This window comes from Perca fluviatilis, chromosome 13, assembly GCF_010015445.1.
Source record: "Perca fluviatilis chromosome 13, GENO_Pfluv_1.0, whole genome shotgun sequence".
Lineage (NCBI taxonomy): Eukaryota > Metazoa > Chordata > Actinopteri > Perciformes > Percidae > Perca > Perca fluviatilis.
The window spans coordinates 7,632,248-7,651,160 of record NC_053124.1 but is presented as its reverse complement, the minus strand read 5'-3'; the positions used below and the strand labels follow the sequence as shown (position 1 = coordinate 7,651,160).

General features: G+C 41.0%; 1 protein-coding gene across 4 annotated transcripts in view; it reads right to left on the bottom strand.

Annotated features, from left to right (window-relative positions):
* trappc9 (trafficking protein particle complex subunit 9) overlaps nucleotides 1–18,913 on the bottom strand; it is a 298,975-nt gene that overhangs the window by 196,793 nt on the left and 83,269 nt on the right. For all 4 annotated transcript variants that reach the window (XM_039820002.1, XM_039820003.1, XM_039820005.1 and 1 more), the window contains one exon: nucleotides 14,589–14,741. In XM_039820002.1, the coding sequence (XP_039675936.1) occupies nucleotides 14,589–14,741 (153 nt within the window). The remainder of the gene's footprint in view (nucleotides 1–14,588; nucleotides 14,742–18,913) is intronic.

The window sequence follows — 18,913 nt, the reverse complement described above, 5'->3', positions numbered from 1 at the left end:
AACCCCCCTGCCGTCCCCTGCTATGACATGAACTACTACGACTACCATTTGTAGTCACTGTTCCATTATCTTTATTGTGACTATTATTTCCACTCCCCAACCGGCACCGTCAGACACCGCCTACCAAGAGTCTGTCCCAGGTTTCTTCTTAAAAAGGAGTTTTTCCTCGCCACTGTCGCACTAAATGCTTGCTCTTGGGGGAATTATTAGAATTGTTGGGTCTTTGTAAACTATAGAGTGTGGTCTAGACCTACTCTATCTGTAAAGTGTCTCGAGATAACTCTTGTTATGATTCTGTTACTGTAAATAAATTGGAATTGAAAGTAATGCATACCATTTCAAAATAGAAACAATAAAAGAAGTAATCTCACCACTGTGAAAGTGGCCATCAAGTGCACACTCAAGACCCTTTTACTGATTTACTGTTTTAAAAGCTAGAGACAACCAACTCCTGACTAGCTAGATATATTTTGTTTAAAAAAAAAAAGCCGTTTGCTAGAAATGAGAGGCCTGCTTTCGTTTAGGTCTTTGTAAAATTGTGCGTGATAACTTATCATCATCACCATTATCATTGTAAACCGCATTTGTGACGAGCGAGGCAAAAGGCGGGCGGGGCTTAACAGTTGATTGCAAGTTTATTAGGTACGCTTGTATCAATGTACCTTAAGTATACTGTGGTCTCTTTGTCCTGTTAGATTGCAAATGTCACTTATAGTACAGTAACTGCACTTAAAGTTTTTTTTTAATCTGAGGTCACTGGGTGCATTTCTAGTGCTGCTTTAAGCATGTGAAGAATAAATGAATGGTTTTATATTTGTGACCTTGAGAGCAGCAGTGCGGACACAGTCGCAGCTGCACTATCAGCAGCTGCATAAGGCACCGCCACAGGGGCTGCTGCTTTCAGCCCACTCAGACAATACTCAAAAATGACGCCCAGAGCCCACACTCTGACGTCAAAGGAATCATATCGCTCTCTGACGTCAGTGGAATCCAAAGCCCTGCAATTTCCCCAAAGAGAGGGGAGATTACTGTCCTTTGCAGCAGCTCAGGAACGATAGACCGACAGACATATTCACAGACTATCAAACCATAACGATGTAATATTGGTAAAAAAAATGTTTAAAAAGCAACCAACAGGAAGAGCTTTTTTGTTAAAAGATAAAAGTCGGCGCAACAGAGTGGTGTGTATGAAATGAATATGTTGTACTGATGTGAAAATGTGGAGTATGCTCAATTTAGCATGACAACATGTTGAGTTTGTATTCACAGCAAGCAGCAGGAGCAGCAAATTAATACGGCAAACTGGACCAGCTCAGAAACCAGGGAGACTTCTTAGTGAAATAATAAAACAAAGAGGGCTAATTATAAATAAATGCGTGTCTCCAATAATAGCCAAAATAAAAGGAGAGAATAGGCTTTACTGAATTTCTTATATTGTATCCCAGCTATTTCTTTATAGTGCTATCAGCCAGGAACAAAGCCCCAGAACGTCAAATGTATGTAGAGCAAAGACTGATTTTCTTCTTGCGTCTTTTTCTATTTAACAACAGCCCGCTTAAATACATGGATGCTTCAGGCTCTGCCTACCTCTGTCTGCAGTCTCAAATCTCAAATAAAGGCGTGGGTCTCGTAGGGAATTTAGTCTAAAATAAGGCCCTAAGGCCTGTCAAATCTGACTCCAATTTATTAATTCCCACGCCTTCTTACATCGGACTTACATTTACTAGAACTCAAGGATCTATATGAGATGAAGAGTTCAGTTAAGGAAAGTTTACTGACCGACTGCATTTAAGTTAAAACCCACGTGTGGGTACACAAAAAAGATCCTAAGTTTCCCTGACCGCAGACAAAAATATACGGGGTTCAGGTCCACTCAGTCTCTCTCAAAATTGTGGACCCCGTCTGACCATATTCCTAATCTTTTTTTATCTTCCACCTCTCCGTCTGGTACAGAAAAACAGTTTCTAACGTTCCTGAACTATAAGGTAATGAAAGCTTAAAGGTAATCAAAGCTTAAGCTAACTATCGGTGTGTCCCAAGTCTATACATTATACAGGGATCAGCCGCTCTCTCCTCTACTCACTATTTTGGTACCAGTATTTTTCTTTTTTCGTTTTCCACTGCGATAGTACCCCCCTCAAGTGTAGGCGGGATTCTCAGTTGATCGTCATAGCGACGCCATGTGACGCAACAGTCGCTGACTCCTTTCATCGGCAACCAGACAGAGGAACGTCTGCCATGTATTACTTGTACAGTGTAGTGTTAACGCCGTAGTTTTGAAGGCTGCCATTTGTTCAAATCTGGGTTGAGTGACTAAAAAAAATATTACAGTCGCAATTGACGATAGCTTGGCTTGTTGTTTGTGCAGGATATCCCGTATCGCGCAGGTAAACAATTCTCTCTGACCAATCAGCAGTCTGCGGTGTTTTAACTCCATCTTCTAGTATCGGCTCAGCTCGCATGGGACCTCGACTGAGGTGGTACCAAAAACAAGTACTGGGTTTTTACAGTACTTTTTTTGGTACCACCTCAGTCGAGGTCCCATGCGGGGATCGATCGAAGAAAAACTAAATCAGGCTTTGGTTAAGCTTTTTCAAATGGCACTTACGAATTATGTCGTGCCGGCAATTGTATTCTGTGTTCCTTTCATGCCGAATAGCGTCGGTTGGTTGGTTGGTTAGGTGGTCACAAAAATCACAATGGTGTGACCTTCGTCTTGGACACGGTCAGAATTTTGGCACAGCCCTTCCTTGGTAAGCCGGTTTTGGTAGACATGTCTCACAGTATGATCTAGAGCCAGTGTTTGCTTGGATTTCACAACGTTTAACTCACGATGGTCAACGTTCTTGTGGCACAGCCCAAAATCACACAGCGTATAGACAACGTCTTAACTGTGTGAAACTTGTCCATAGCGATTGCTGTCACAGCTCTGTTGAGAACAATCTCACCTTGTTATTGCCTCATTCTCCATATTGCTGCTGCTTAACAGATTAGATATGCATCTAGAAACAGACTCGGAGTGGCAGAAAGGGAAAGTACCAAAAATACAGACCAACGCTTTTAGACTTCATGAACTGCATCCTTCATTATGGCCGCCTGTTTCAGGAGATACACATGACTCGTCGCGGGCTGTGGCACAGACGGTGTGTGAGTAATGGGTGTCATGATTAACGATGGCATTGCTCACAATCATTCCCTCCTTTATACCCTCCTTCCAATCAGTATATCTGTCTAGTTCTCCGTCTCGGGGACAATTTGGTGAACTCAGCGTTTCTATCAGTGGTCACCTCGATGCCTGGCTTTTGAAAAGGACTGCTAAGACCGGGAGTGTCTCTTCTGGAATAATTGGAACATTATAAGCACAGGTGTGAACGTTGACATGATACTTAGGGTCTCTGCGGTATCAGTTGCGCTCACATTTACGAGCCTTTTTCCTGGAAGACACATCTATCTAGTAAATATGGAAAATAAGGCTTGTTACAGTGTAAACAATAAAAACCCTTTTCAATATCCTGTTCAAGGGAGATGATCATGACAGTGGAAATTACATATAAAAACACCAAACACTGCTTCACCTGAGCCTCTTTTAACATGTACTATATCCACTGAAGACGGACAAATACGGGTTTCTTTCAACTGTAAGTAAAAACCTTTGACACATACTGTAGCCTGGTGTTATTTCTGGACATCAAATAAGCCATTAATCCAATTCAAACAATGACAAAACAAGATACTACAGCGCCTCATTCAAAACCCTATTTTTATTCTGAGCTGACACGGAACACTGAGACTGTAAGAACACCATTATGCTTCTATCAGTCTGAGAGGAAAAAAAAAAAAAAAAAAAAAAAAAAGAAGGGGGAAATCGGTCTGTGTGATGAGCAGAAATCCGTCAGGTAATATACAAAGATCTGAACAAAGTGTTACCATTATAGGAAGCCATTCCAGTCAGTCTGGACGCTCCATTAAAGTCATCTTCAAACACCTGCTTTAACCGAAAGTCTGGCACGCAGAGACGCACATGACAATACAACAGCTATCAATGTTCTACTGCAGCCTTTTGCATTTAACAACTACCAATGTGTTGTCCCCCTTGACTTCAATAACATGCAAGTCTCTGAACTTTCCCACATTGTCTAAACCTAAACCATATCGGGGTTTAGGTTTAGATATCACCCGTCAAACCGTGTGTTCGGTACTGCGGTCTTTTTTTCTTTGATGTTCTGTTAATTAGGTTTACTTAGGTTTCTGCAGGTTGCACTTTTATCTTTGTCTGTTTGGCCATGGTGACTTTCACTGACTGCTCATCATAACTGCTTAATTCTCCTATTTATTTCCAACAAACAGGGAAACTGGAAGAGGAAGAACATCACTTCCTTTGCATCTAAAGAAGGGTACGATTTCAAATTACTATTGCAAATGAAACAGGAATTTCTAGTGTCTATAAAAAAAACAATACATTTGCGACACCTAACTTGGAGAAATATAAACATGAAGGGATACAATCCAGCTGTGATTTAGTACACTTTTGTCAACACATATATATTATTCTTTGATATCCGATTGCTTTCCAGTCCACCAAAAAAAGCACAAAGGGAGTGAGTGCAAATGGGGTCTTTGATTTAAACCAAGATGTTTCTGATCAAAGACTTTGTAAACAAGATTACAAATCTGACCAGACAATTCATGCCAGCTTTCAGTACTTGCCAGTTCTTAAAGCTATAGTGCGTAGTTTCTGTCGCCCCCATTCAGAATTCTAAGTAATGACAACAACACTGTCGGCGCGTCCACATGATACAAGTCTTCTGTGATCGCGCACAGCCCCCACCCCTCCTCCACGCAGTCGCTAGTAGCCAAGGAGGACACGGAGGATTTAAAAACCATGATGGACTCTTCAGAAGAGGTCATTATCTTCACTCGGATTTCTGCGCATGAAAGTCGCCGGACGCCACAATCTTCTGAACATAGCCATACTGAGAAATCCAGAGAGAGTTGTGTGAAGCTGATAGTCTTAATTAGCTTTGTAGCAACTCATTTGGCAGTGGCTTGAATGTAACTGACATTCATTAATATCAAAAAGTTACGCAATAAAGCTTTAATATGGAGTATGGCCATATTTTGGCCGGTACCAGAAAAGTAGTTCAATAGCCCATTTGTCCTTCTGGAAAATACTCCAGATATTTAGAACAGCGAATATTTAGCATTTTATGAAATGGCTATAGGTTGAAATACAACATTATTGATGACAGAGAGAAGTGAAACAGAAATCTAATATGAACATGTCACAGGTTATTTCTTTAAAAAGTGTTCTTGGGAGCTAAGCCTGCTGGTGTTACAAGTTACTTTGTCGTTGACGAAGACATTTACTGGGGTATCAGAAGTTGTCTTGAAAGACAACATTAAAGTAGGCGGTAGCACTGTCATTAGGTACAATGCTCACACCATTTAATGCGATAAAGCTCGCTAAGTCAAGGCCCATTAGTCCTGAGTGATGACATCACTCCCTTTTTGATCCCGAGTTATGGTGACGTGGTCTTGAGCCGGAGACCACGACAAAGTGAGGGACAAACTCGTCTGAGGAAAAATCAATAAGGCTCGGCCTGTATTTGATGTTCCCTATGCACTGTTTCCTGTGGCCTTGTCTGCTTTGCCCCTTCTATCTCGGCACAAACACAAAGGACATTGAGTGCAGTACTGCCAGATTACAAAATAGTTACTGCTGATGGACTGACTTTCGTGCATAAAAATGCAGGCTGGCCAATAAATAGCACATAATTAGTGAAAGATTACACTGATGATATGGAATATCATTCAACATTCCGACAAACTGTGAATCTAATTCCAACCTTCAGTACAGCATGAGAAACGGTCAAATCTAAACCTTGGTCATGTGAGGGCTGCTAGACATCTGTGCTTAGTTATATTTAATATAAAGAGGCGCTGATGTTAACACAATGTACCAGGAGCATACGCATCAAAGAGACTCCGACACACACTACACAAGCTGTGAGCTATCATTTACCCCCAGGCTGTGGAGCTGGAAAAATAGAAGGCGTCAAGGAGGAACAGAGAGACAGAAAAAGAGCGCGTACGAAGATATTTTCACCTGGGCAGAGAGGAGAACTTCATTCATATGCATCCACATTCATATTCATCCACGTATTCACAATCATTGTCACATTTTCCATGATTGGGTGGGAGCAGCGGATGTTATTAAGAGTTTTTTTCCATTACGACTATTTTCATTTAGTACTGATTGTATTGACCTACCCGGTGCTACAAAGAACAATGAATATTTATATTGCCAACAAATTTCAATTAAATACATGTGAAACAAAGGGTCAAAATTGTAAAGTTTTAAAGTGTAGCATTTTCAAAATTCAATAACCTATTCAAATTTGATTGGTTGTCATAATTGCTGTTGTAGGTACAACTGGAGCTCCACAGATGAATCCATTCATCGCGTGACTTAAACTGAACTTTTACTGTTGCGCCTCTCCTCGTCACCCCCCCCCATGAAACGGAACTGACACTTCGCTGCAACACAAACTATTAGGCTATATTTATTCACCTCTATTCACACACACAATGAGGCATATTTTCAGTTGTGATTGAACTGTATTTTTTGAGTTACTATATAGGCCAACTTTGATCTTGACATATAGGCTAAGCATTCTGCAGCAAATAACAATAAACCCACTATTATATTATCTTAATGCAGTGTCACTACTTCAGCATGGAAATAATGCACCTAAAATACAAATGTGAGCAATCGCTATTACATCGACTCAACAGCCACGTGCAATTTAGCTCGCAGGTGAAGAATACAAACAATGAAAATCAGCAGTTAACTTAATTTAAATTTGCAAGACCAGGCTTAAATGAACTGACAACATAAGTTATTATACCACTTACTGTTCTCAAGGACGTACACACACGATCTCAACTGGCTAGTTATCCTTGTGTGTCCGCGCTATTATCCGACATGCACTCTAACAATGCAGCCCTATTTCTGATACCGTGGGGGGCAGAAATGTTGCCGTGGGGGGCCGCCACGGTCAAATCAACATAGAGGAAACACTGCATCAAGGAGCCATTTTAAAATTCGGTCACAAACAACCGAGGATGTTGCCGTTCTTGAATTTGTCTGATGATTTTAGCATCTGCCCTTACCGACAGATATCCTCCAACCTCACCGTCTCTCCAGTTACACATTTTCAGCACGTCAAAGAAACGGTACACCGCTTAGCACAGAACTGCTTAACTTTTGTCAGTGTACAGGTCTGGATTTTGTAACTTATTCACTGACTGTATTGTTGTGGTCTTTTTGTAATCAAGTTGGTGTTAGGTATGATTCACACAGACACACTGTCTTGCATGCAAACTAACCATCATCTTTTCTCACGCAGCGCCATTATCCCAGACAGGTCACGTATATACTTTGATTTGGCCTTAAACATAGCTACATACGCGGAGAGGAAACTCAAAGCTTCCACCGCATTATTCTTTTGTTCTGACCGAAGACGTGTGTTCATGCCTGTGCATGTGGAAACTGTGGTCTAAGGAAGGGCACCGGAAGTATGGGGGTAGGAACTAAGAAAGCCCATGGCCCAACAACCGTGCAAGATATTGTCACGAAACCTTACAGGTGTGTAGTAGACATCAAAAAGAAGGTTGTAGTTATTATATATGGCTCCCGATGGTCAGGCTAAGTGCCTTGCATAGTCGCTTAGTGCCATTGGTGCGAGAGTTGTGTGTAAATGGTTGAATGAGAGGCAGATGGACAAGCACCTCCAATAAAAGCGCTATATAAATGCAGTCCATTTACCATCCCTTTTACTGGCCATTCCTTGCTGGTGCTGTGAAGAAATCAATCAAATGGAACCCAGTGGCACAAAATGCAAAATTATGAAGAGACCAATTTGTTGCCAATGGTTTAGTTCATTAACTCTACGGCCACATTAAAAGAATCCATTAATCCAGTGTATGATGACTTCCATACAAACACATTGTGTGCAAGTTAAAGAAGGCTGTGGTAAATCCTTTTCTGAGTGCAGTGTTAAAAAAAAGGCAAAATTGAACAATGACATGCATCATTCTTTTGTCATTCTTTCTTTTGTTCGTTTTAGTGCATTAAATATCAGTATCTTGTCTTGTATGAAGACAGTTAATTAGTGTCATTTTAAAAATATCACAACAGAGCAGCAAGGTATAAACCTTTTCACTAAGCTTCAAGAAAACATTAACAATGCAATTTAATACATTGTTTATGGAGAGAAAAACTGATCTGGAACAACCAACCAACCACTCTTGATTTCAGTGCACTGGAAGAATAGTCAGTATCTAAAATGAAACAATATTTATAAGAACTACACAAAAATCTTCTTAAAGTTAAATTCATTTTCAGTTTAACATAGCCTGTTTTGGATCTCAAAATGTTATATAATACAAAAGGTCATCGGTAACACTTTACTTTAAGTTTTCTACATAAGAGTGACATGACACTGTCATGAATACATGACACTCACATGACACTGTCATGACACAGTCATGACACATGAACCCTGACCCTAACCCTAACCCTAATGTGTCATGACAAAACCGAATGACACTTAATAAAAAAGAGTTATGTGATAAACGTTTATGACTTGTTTATAATGTTTTATGACATGTTCATGACAGTGTCATGTCAGCCTTATGTAGAAAAGTTAAAGTAAAGTGTAACCAGGTCATCAAATGTTCTTTATTGTAAAAAAGTAAAAGGTCCCATATCGTGTCCATTTTCAGGTTCATATTTGTATTTTGTCGTTTTATACTAAAAACATGTTTACATGCTTTAATGTTCAAAAAACACTATATTTCTCTTACGGTCTGTCTGAAAATACAACTCTCATTGGTCAGCGTTTCCGGGTCTTCCACATCTGTGCTCTGGGATCCTCTGCACATCTTTTCTGTCATCACAACTGGGGAGTGACTGTAACAGGACTTTCTACCTATATATACCTATGTACACTACAAATAGGCCCCTCAGGTCTTCTAACCAGGGATTACTGGTTGTCCCATGCACCCGTTTAAAAACTAGAGTTGACCGTTCCTTTGAAGCGTTGGCTCCAAACCTGTGGAATGCTCTTCCTATTGTCTTACGTTCTGCAGTCTCTGTTGAAGCTTTTAAAAAGCAGCTGAAGACGCACTTGTTTAAATTTGCTTTTGATTCATATATGTACAATTTTGTCTTTTAATGATTGTTTTTAGTCTTTTAAGTTGTATAACTTACTATGTTTTGTACAAATGTTTATCATGTGAATCACTTTGTGACTGTCTGTGAAAGGTGCTATATCAAATAAACGTATTATTATTATTATCATTATTATTATTATAATATATAGTGTAGTTGTGACATTAACCGTACGGAAGTTCTGATGGCTCGTTCAAAGGTACAGTTTCTAAATACGGGCTGTGCATTTCTCTGTGGATTGAGTGTTTTGATACTTTAACAGTATTTATATAGCACCTCGACCTGCATTATAATAAAGAAAAAAAGACATGAAAATCTCACTAAACTCTCACAAAATGGTACCTTTAAAACAAAGTTCAACACTTGGGAAATACGCTCGTCTTGCTGAGAGTTACAGGAAAAGAGTGACACAGCTCTTGCGTCTGCACGCCAAATATGAAGCTCGAGCCAGGACGATTAGCCTAGCTTTGTACAAAGACAGGAAGGGAAAACTGCTCGTCGTCACTGCACTTGGCTGCCGAATTCTGAACAATAGTTCTAGCACGTAACTTCCTGTTAAATTTCTGAATATGTACAAATTAAATAAACAACTTACAATATGTTAATTTGTCAACTTTAGAGGTGCTGGAAATCATATATTTCTGTATTGCACACATTAGTCAGTATTATATAAACTAATACAAAGTATAAATAAATATTTGTTTAGCTGCTGACAGGTTGAGTCAATAGACTGGCACTTGGACTCATTTTACACATGTCAGTGGTGGAATTTCAAGCTTATGAACTCATGCTATGTAAGTTGAGACAGTGGTAGCCCTATCTCATACAGGTCAGTGTCCGACATAACCTCTTGACCTTTCCAGGCAGAGAAGTACTTCAACTCTGTGTCTCCATAGAAGACGGGAGTTGCAACAGCTGAATGCTAACACAGTGCTGCCTCATCCTGCCAAGGTCATGGAGGAAGTAAACACATAACCTATTCTGTCTGAGCTGAGACATTCGGGTTAAGCGTCTGTGTTTACGGCGTCCGCTATATCTTTGTTTACATTGAAAGTTCAGCAAAACTTAATGCCTCCAGAATGAGTTTAAATACAACTTCAGGAAGACGGGAACTTCAGAGAGTCGGGGACAACACTGAACGATAACACATCGTGGTTAAACTGTACTGTCTACCTTAATCTCTCCTCAATTGAGAGTCCATTAAATGATTCTGTGTAGGGGTCGTAAAAGTCTCCTGAACGTTCCACACGGATGTGAAATGAGTTGTGCTGCTCCTGAGTTTTTCCTTAAACCTACATTGTGTAATTTTTTGAGTTGATTCTTAGCAAAAACCCCTTTTGTTCTTTCACAAATATGTACTCATTCATGCGTAATTACTTCCAACTAATAAAAGTATTCTCGCAAGCGTAGAATCTGCCATTCAGAATCATTGAGAATACATACGAGCGAGTCGTTCGAATGATGGCAGCCATGTAGCGCCTCCATCTTTAAAATACATTAGCCAAAGAGGGACATACCTCCGCCTTTCACGCTTTTACACTTAGTGGCACCGTGACGAATGCCAGGGGGAGATCACTCGCCAGGGAAGCGAAAAAGAGAATTAAAATGACAACGTGACAGAGCAACAAGACCAAAGTTAATATTGGAGTGGCTAGAACAGCTGCGTGTAAACGATGGAGATACTAAGAGCTAATTTCGGGTTTGGCCGCCATGGGAGTTGAAATGCGCTCGGAATGGGGGGGGGAGTGACAGTCAGTTGGTTGTCATATACAATTTCACCACTAGATGGGAGAAATTCTTACACAATGTAGCATTAAAGGTGCTGTAGGTAGGATTGTGGAGATCGAGGACTTAGTCAAATAATTTGAACATCGACAACTTCTCAGTTCCTCCCCTCTTTCCGCTAAAGCCCAAAACGGTCTCCTAAGCCCCTCCCCCCACAAGGAGAATAAATGCATATGCATTAGCAGTAACTTACACGCAGTTAGACACCCCCACCCCCCCGTATATTTAAAAAAAAAAAAAGGAGCACCTTATTCAATTGTATTTGTCTGTTCTGTATGTTCAAAAATATAAAACAATAAAAAGTTGAGCACAAAACGACAGTCTGCGACATTAAAGAATGGCTTGTTTATTGCTAAGGCCACAGGGCCAAAATTAAATAATTTATTAAAAGTTTTATAACAATAACTTATTTCACCAGTAAATTTCTGTTAACGACAAAAACAACCACTGGATGGGAAAAGGGTATTTTACAATAACTTTGAATGCAGCACGAGGCTGGCGAGGAGAGTTTCAAGTGAATGCAACATCTGTGTTGTTTTTCAGACAACGGCAGCTACAGTCTGGTGTTAGAATCCTCTCCAGTGAAATACAGACACACTTTTACACCGTTTAGCTTTCAGCATTTTAACCGTGTTTAATCCAGCTGCTAGCTAACGCTAGGCTAACGTTACCCGCTGTTGAGTGTAGGGTTAGCTAGCGTCCTGTGCTGCGATGTTTCAGTTGCCTCAGAGCATCAGAGAGAAGCGCAGGCATTTAAGTGGCACCTAAATAAGGCACCGAAATCTGCATTGCTATTCTGTCCGGTAGATAACGGTCGTTAAGGCACCGGTGTCTGTATTAGCACCGGGTCTCTGACCCCCCCCCCACCCAAAATAAAAACTCTTCGGATCTACACGGTTCACGTGGACTACTTTGCAGGTATGGCTGTAGGAGGTGCCAGAGGAGCTGGATTTTTATTACCTGCTTCATGTAGTTCTACTCGAGCATAGGGTCAGTTTCAGAAAATATGACAGAAAGTTAGTTTCATAAGTCTTACCTACTACATCTTTAACAGTCAGCAGCTATAAACCCACAATTATTTATTTATTTATTAATCATTTATATTGTTTCAACTGTGCAATACTGACAAATGTGTGCCAATACTACAATAATAATTCAACTGTGCAATACTATGACATTAATACTGCATGTATACTGCTCAATAGATCCCATTTTTCAGCACTATTATTACTCACACTGTTGTTGTATTGTAGTATATTTATTATCCCTTTTTTCCATACATATTGTTTCCTCTAACAAGGTACTGAATCACTAATGGTACAATGTGTGGGCATTACATGTGATACAGTACTGTATGTGACCATGTTTGGTAGCTAAGCGAAACAATTGAACTGTTGTTGAAAGCATCAGTTGTGCATAAATTATCAAGGACTTTAATTAGCAAAAGATGGCCGAACTTGGTAATCTTCCAGCACACAGAGAACAGATAGCCACAACCACTGCCTTTGTTTATGCAAATAAGTTCATCAGTATATTAACACAACATTATTAATGTGATTTCATTATTGTATTAGAGTGGTAGATAGCGTTAAATGTGTTCAGCAAAGAACTGCATCCCATAATGTCACCATAATGACTGAATTCAGAGCTGCTGTTTAGAAGGAACCATGTCTTATCTCCTCAATTCAGGGCCCCAATTATTGCGGAGCAAATTAAAACATTAAAATAGTATCGCTTAAATGACCTCATGAGGAGAGCGACACTGGGACTGGGATAAACATGCAGCGTTGTATGTTGCATGCGCGCGCACACACACACACACACACACACACACACACACACACACACACACACACACACACACACACACACACACACACACACACACACACACACACACACACACACACACACACACACAGAGTAATGTGACTGAGGAGCAGCTCCATATTGATCGTTCATTAATATTTATTAGCCCATAGTCTGTGCTTCAACAGTCTGAAGAAGGAGGTAGAGAGGTTTGGGAGTGAGAAAGGAAGGAAAGGAGGCTAAGTGTTAACTATGAGAAAGACTGAAGAAGGAACACAATGAATGAGCTTCGAGGTAGGGGAGAAGGTCAGACTATTTCTTCTAAACAATAGGAATTGGAAGAGAGGACAGTTGAAGTGAGGAAGCCAGAAGCTAGATGAGAAAGAGGTGTAGAGACCTTAAGGACCTCTTTCCTATTACTGCTGAATTTGAAATAAGGCAGCCAGAATCCCTGTAACACAGAGCGCTCCATGTACAGTACAGAGGCACATTAACACTCCTTTCTGCATCCAACACGTGCATATAACTTCAGCTGGCTGTGAGACGATGGTGTGACAATTCTACTACTATCCACTTGTAGACAATTAAGGAACTATTCTAGTTCCTAGACAATAGTAGGAATTAAGCAGCGTTCCGTTCCACAGTGTACATAAACACTACTCCGTACTCCCTCCTCCCTGTTCAAGGGGGTCTCGCGCAGGGTGTAATTCAATGTAGAACCGCCCCTGAAATAAACCTCCCCTAACAAAGAAGAGTTGAATCTCAGTCATTTGTCCCTCCTGGCTCCCATACAGTCAAGATGGTGGTGAAGATAACAAAACGGGGATAGATTAATCTCGTATAGTGCCCAACTTTAGTGGATCATAATATATTGGCTACGGATTTCATCTGCAGATGCTCCGGTTCAAAACGAGGCCAAATCTTTCTATGGATGTGAGTTTTTGAGCAACAACAAAGGCAACAAGTAAGGCTTGTTTCGGGCCTAGCCGATTGCCATTGTTTCGGTTTAATGAGCGACTGCGTTAACTGGCGACTCTCAGCCGAACGCGTCCTGGCCTTAAGACGGTGGGACGAAAAAACGCACGTCTTTCCATTCCATTCATTTTGAATGGGGCTAGTGGGTTTAGGCTTCGGCAGGGGCTGGCGGGGGGTGACGCATGGGGGAGCTGGACAAAAACGCAGGTGGAAAGGTGAGACCAAGTCAACTTTTTGAGAGACGCAACCCGACGTCGCTGCGGTGGCCAATCACGTGACCGGCGATCTGACTTGTCAGTCGGTTTCGAGGCGGTGTGAGAATCCCGTACAGGAAACTGGAAGCATCGCTGCCTCTATCGCTGCCACAAGAAAGTTTTAAAACACTATGATGGTTAATAAAAAGAAACACAGGCACTCAACTGCCCAGGAGTTTTTGTAACAGCTGACTGCTTACTGCGACAACAAAGCACCATTGATACGTCTCTTGTCTCTCTCTCGTTCTCGGTGAAATGAAGCTGCATTTAAGTGTGACCGGGAACGTTGAGATCTATGAACGATCTGACGGAAAGAGTGATTGTGAAATATAGTCTACTTGTGCTACATTGAGGAGGGGGGAGGGGTTTAAATAACACAACAGGACGTCACAGAAGTGAGCAATTTCAGTGGTACTCCCACAACGCCGCACCACCCTGCGGAAAAAAATCGCCGGATCGCCTTTTGGCTACGTGAATGCGGCCTTTCTCAGCAGGTTTACACTTTCAAATGCCCGTCTGTGTCCACTCACCATCGTTGAGGTCCTGCAGCAGGTTCTCCTGACCAGAGAAGTCCAGCTTGACTTTGATGCTGACAGTCAGTGTCACGGCCTGGCCCGACTTTAGAGGCAGGTGAGACAAAGCCTCCTCTAGCTCCCAGCTCAGGAACTCCCCAAACACTTTCTCTGCACACAAAAGGGAGAAAAAGGGAAATAATAATAAAAAAAAAAAAAAAAAAGATTAAGATATCAAATAGATTTTTCAAAAAGCATCATAAAAAGGCATTTCTGGGTGTGATGATACCTGCTGTGATAAAAAAAAAAAAAAAAAAATGGCACGTGTGGTTACATTTTTGGATGCAAATATACTCAGCAAAAAAAGAAACGTCCTCTCACTTTCAATTGCTTTTATTTTCAGCCAACTTAACATGCGTAAAACTTTGTATTAACATAAAAAAGAAATGAACTAAACAATGTTACACAGACATGTGACAGAAAAATGTGTCCCTGAACAAAGGATGGTCAAAATCAAAAGTCACATGTGGTGTGGTCACTAGCTGCATTACGTACTGCAGTGCATCTCCTCCTCATGGACTGCACCAGGTTTGCCAGTTCTTGCTGTGAGATGTTACCCCACTCTTCCACCAAGGCACCTGCAAGTTCCTGGACATTTCTGGGGTGGCATGGTTCTCGCCCTTACCCTCCGATCCCAACAGGTACCAGACCTGCTCAATGGGATTGAGATCCGGGCTCTTCGCTGGCCATGGCAGAACACTAACTTTCCTGTCTTGCAGGAAATCGCGCACAGAACGAGCGGTACGGCCGGTGGTGTTATCATGCTGGAGGGTCATGTCAGGATGAGCCTGCAGGAAGGGTACCACATGAGGGAGGAGGATGTCGTCCCTGTGACTTGTGATTTGGACCATCCTTTGTTCAGGGACACATTTTTCCATTTCTGTTAGTCATATGTCTGGGAAACATTGTTCAGTTGATTTCTTAGTAGTTGAATTTTTTTATGTTCATACAAAGTTGGCTGAAGATAAAAGCAGTTGAAAGTGAGAGGACGTTTCTTTTCTTTTTTTGCCGAGTTTATATTTGGACGAGGAAAACAAGAAAAACACTGCTGTTCATTCAAAAAAGGTAATTTTCACACACAAGCATTTGGCAGAAACATTTACTTTCAGATGCTGGTTGCGGTCTGTCTAGCCTCTGCAAAAAGGTCATTGTAGCTGCTGCAGGTTGCAAATCACGAAGGAAGCCAGCGCTGCTATGACGTCTCTTTCGCAATAAGCGTTCCAGGGCAACAAAGCTGCTGATTGGCCTCATATCTACGAGTCTCGTCACTAGATCTGACTTGCTAATTTATGCCTCCAACCCCTTCTACCTGAGACGAATGACTCAGCTGCATCCACTTCAGCCAGGAGCATCAAATGAATGACATCACCTGAATAAAGCATGTGTTCTGTATACGCAGGTGAGCCATTTCTGCTCCTAGGGATTGCAGGAACAGCGAGCAGGCGGATTTTAACACAAGGGGAGATGCGAGCTCACAGTAAGAACAGCCGTTTACGCGTCCCTGCCTGATTCATAACCAAAGCCTTTAAAACCCTCTAAGAGAATGCAAATGTAGGCAGCATTAAATAAAGATTTTGTGAATAACACTCCACTTTAAATATTCATAAACGCAGAGCTCCTTGCAATGAATTAAAAGAGAGAAGAGAAAAACCAGAGCGAGTCAATGGGGATATGATTTAAAAGAAATGGAATTGGGAAGAGAAGAGAGAAAAAAAAAGAAAAAAAAACATTCACATGAATAAGCAGGCCTTGTAATTCAACAGGTAGACAGCCTGGATTGTGGCTGACATTATTACCATCACACTACTAAACTACGAGTCACTAGAAAAAATGACTGTTGAGAAATCGTTCATGCCTTATTTAAAGTGTTCGCCAGAGACATTCCTACTCTTGAAAATAATTATGGAGATCACGTCGGTGCTGCTTTAGGGCAGATATGACAACAACCTCTATTTCAAACACCGTCCGGAACACTTAGGTTCTCAGACTTTCATCCTCTCTGGCTGTGATTCCCCTGCCTCTCTTTCTCCCACAATAATCCACCTGTTATTTAAAAAAATAAAATAAAAAAAAGTGTAGGGGCATCGCAGTAGAGCTTTAAGGTATATATATATATATATATATATATATATATATATAAAAATAACGGGCAGGACAAATCCGGACCAATCACAGAAACTGCAGGAGGTATTGCACAACCGTAAATCACCACAATTCTACAAATAAATAATCAGATTAGAGAGCCACCAAACCTTCCTATTTCTCCCCCGAAAACTAATTAGGGAACAAAAGGGGTCTGGGTGTGTCCAATTGAAGCAATCAATACAGTGTCAACAGTCGTAATGGATTAGCATAAAAGGTAGACTCAACACCACAGAGAAACCTCTGATCTCTCCACTGTCGTACACAGCAGGCCATTAAAGAACAACAACAACAAAAACTTTCAGTGAGTAATTTCAGACACCGGTGTATCAGACAGACAGTATGAGAAAAGAAAATGTGTTTTGAACATTAAAGCATGTAAACATGTTCCAGTAGAATACAAAATACAAGTATGAACCTGAAAATGAGCATGATATGGGACCTTTAATGAAGTCGTAAGGAGCAAGGTTACCTCCCCTTTCTCTGCTTTGCCCGCCCAGAGAATTCGGCCCGCCCATGAGAAAGAGAGAGACAACGTGGCTTTCAAACGTGCAAAGCATGGCAGTTGGCAGCGGTTGCGTTTCTTACGTCGTTTGCGAAATCATGGCGCAGATACAAAAATGATGTTGATATTTTATCAAGCAGTCCTGGAGAGCCTGGTCAGGTACGGTATTACAGCTTGGTTTGGCAAACCTCCCTGTCCAGTTGAAAACTAAACAGTTAGGATTGATTCATACTGCATGGAAGATTATTGGTGTTAAAGAGCACTTATCCATGCAGAGTATTTATGAACAGGCTTCTTTGCGACAAGCAAATAGAATTGTTAGCGACACGTCTCACGTTCTGCACGCAGAATATGAGCTGCTGCCATCCGGTAGGAGGTTTAGAGTTCCTCGCTGCAGACTTAACCGTTTCAAAAACTCAATTATCCCAGTGTCTATTAAGCTTCTAAATAGGCGCAAGTAAAAGGCAGAACAGGCCTGCATGACGATGGAGATATGCAATTGTTGGATTTGTGATCGCTCTTTTTTAATTTTATTTATTTATTTTGAGCATATTTAACCAGTGTATTGCATGACACCGTGTTGGGTTTTTATACACCATCAGGACCATAGTACGGCCTGTGGTATAGTATTGTACAGTATTTGTTGGTTGTACATGCTGTCTGTGTTTATTTGTTTTTACTATGGCTGCAGCATGGGTTGAGTGCCCAAGACAAATTTCCCACGTTGTGGGACAATAAAGTTAATCTTGATCTTGAACATGTTCTAGTAGAAACCCAAAATACAAGTATGAACCTGAAAATGAGCATGATATGGGACCTTTAATGAGAGATGGCGAGAGAGAAAGAAAAGACAAGTTACAATCAAGAGGGGATGTATGAGGACAATCTCACTGCATAAGCAGAGAAATGCAAGTAACTTGCTGACCCACGTGAGCGATCACCAGCACCGTTTTGCTAAACAACAACATTGGACAATATTGGACAATCCTGTAACATTGAAAACATTTTTTATTTTTCACATTAAATGCCAATTTTTCTAAAATTCTCGCTTTCTGCAATATCTGCAAATGGCAACTACGGTATTGAACAACTGTGGTTACAGTTCATAAAAAGTGATAGGTAATTGCAGATCCATGACGGGACACAAACTCTGGTCACCTGCAGACTACACCGCCATTCACCAAGCCAACCTCTGCACGAAATAAAAGGGTACACTATTTCCAGCGTTGTTAGCAAACGATGGCAGTAAATTGAAGGGATAAAGGGCTGAATAGTCTCAATCAAGATGATTATTCTATTTTTCCTTGCTGATAGATGTGCCTCTCCCTTGAAACGTTTAATTATGCAATGACTTGCCCAGCAGTGGAAAAAGAGTAGCGTGGCACTCATATGACATTATTTAATACTTAGTCAGGACTTTTAAAAAAAGGATCTAATTCAATGCAGCAGCACCACGTTTTCACATATTCTTTTTTCTTGTAAAACCTGGCGTCTACATTACCCACAATGCAGTCTGCAGTTCGGTCGGAGATTTGGGAGTCATGCGAGCTGATAGCCATAGAGATAGAAAAAGAAGGGTTTCCTGGCGCAAAAAGACAAATGCCATTCTCCATGTAAAGGAAAACTAGTACGAGGA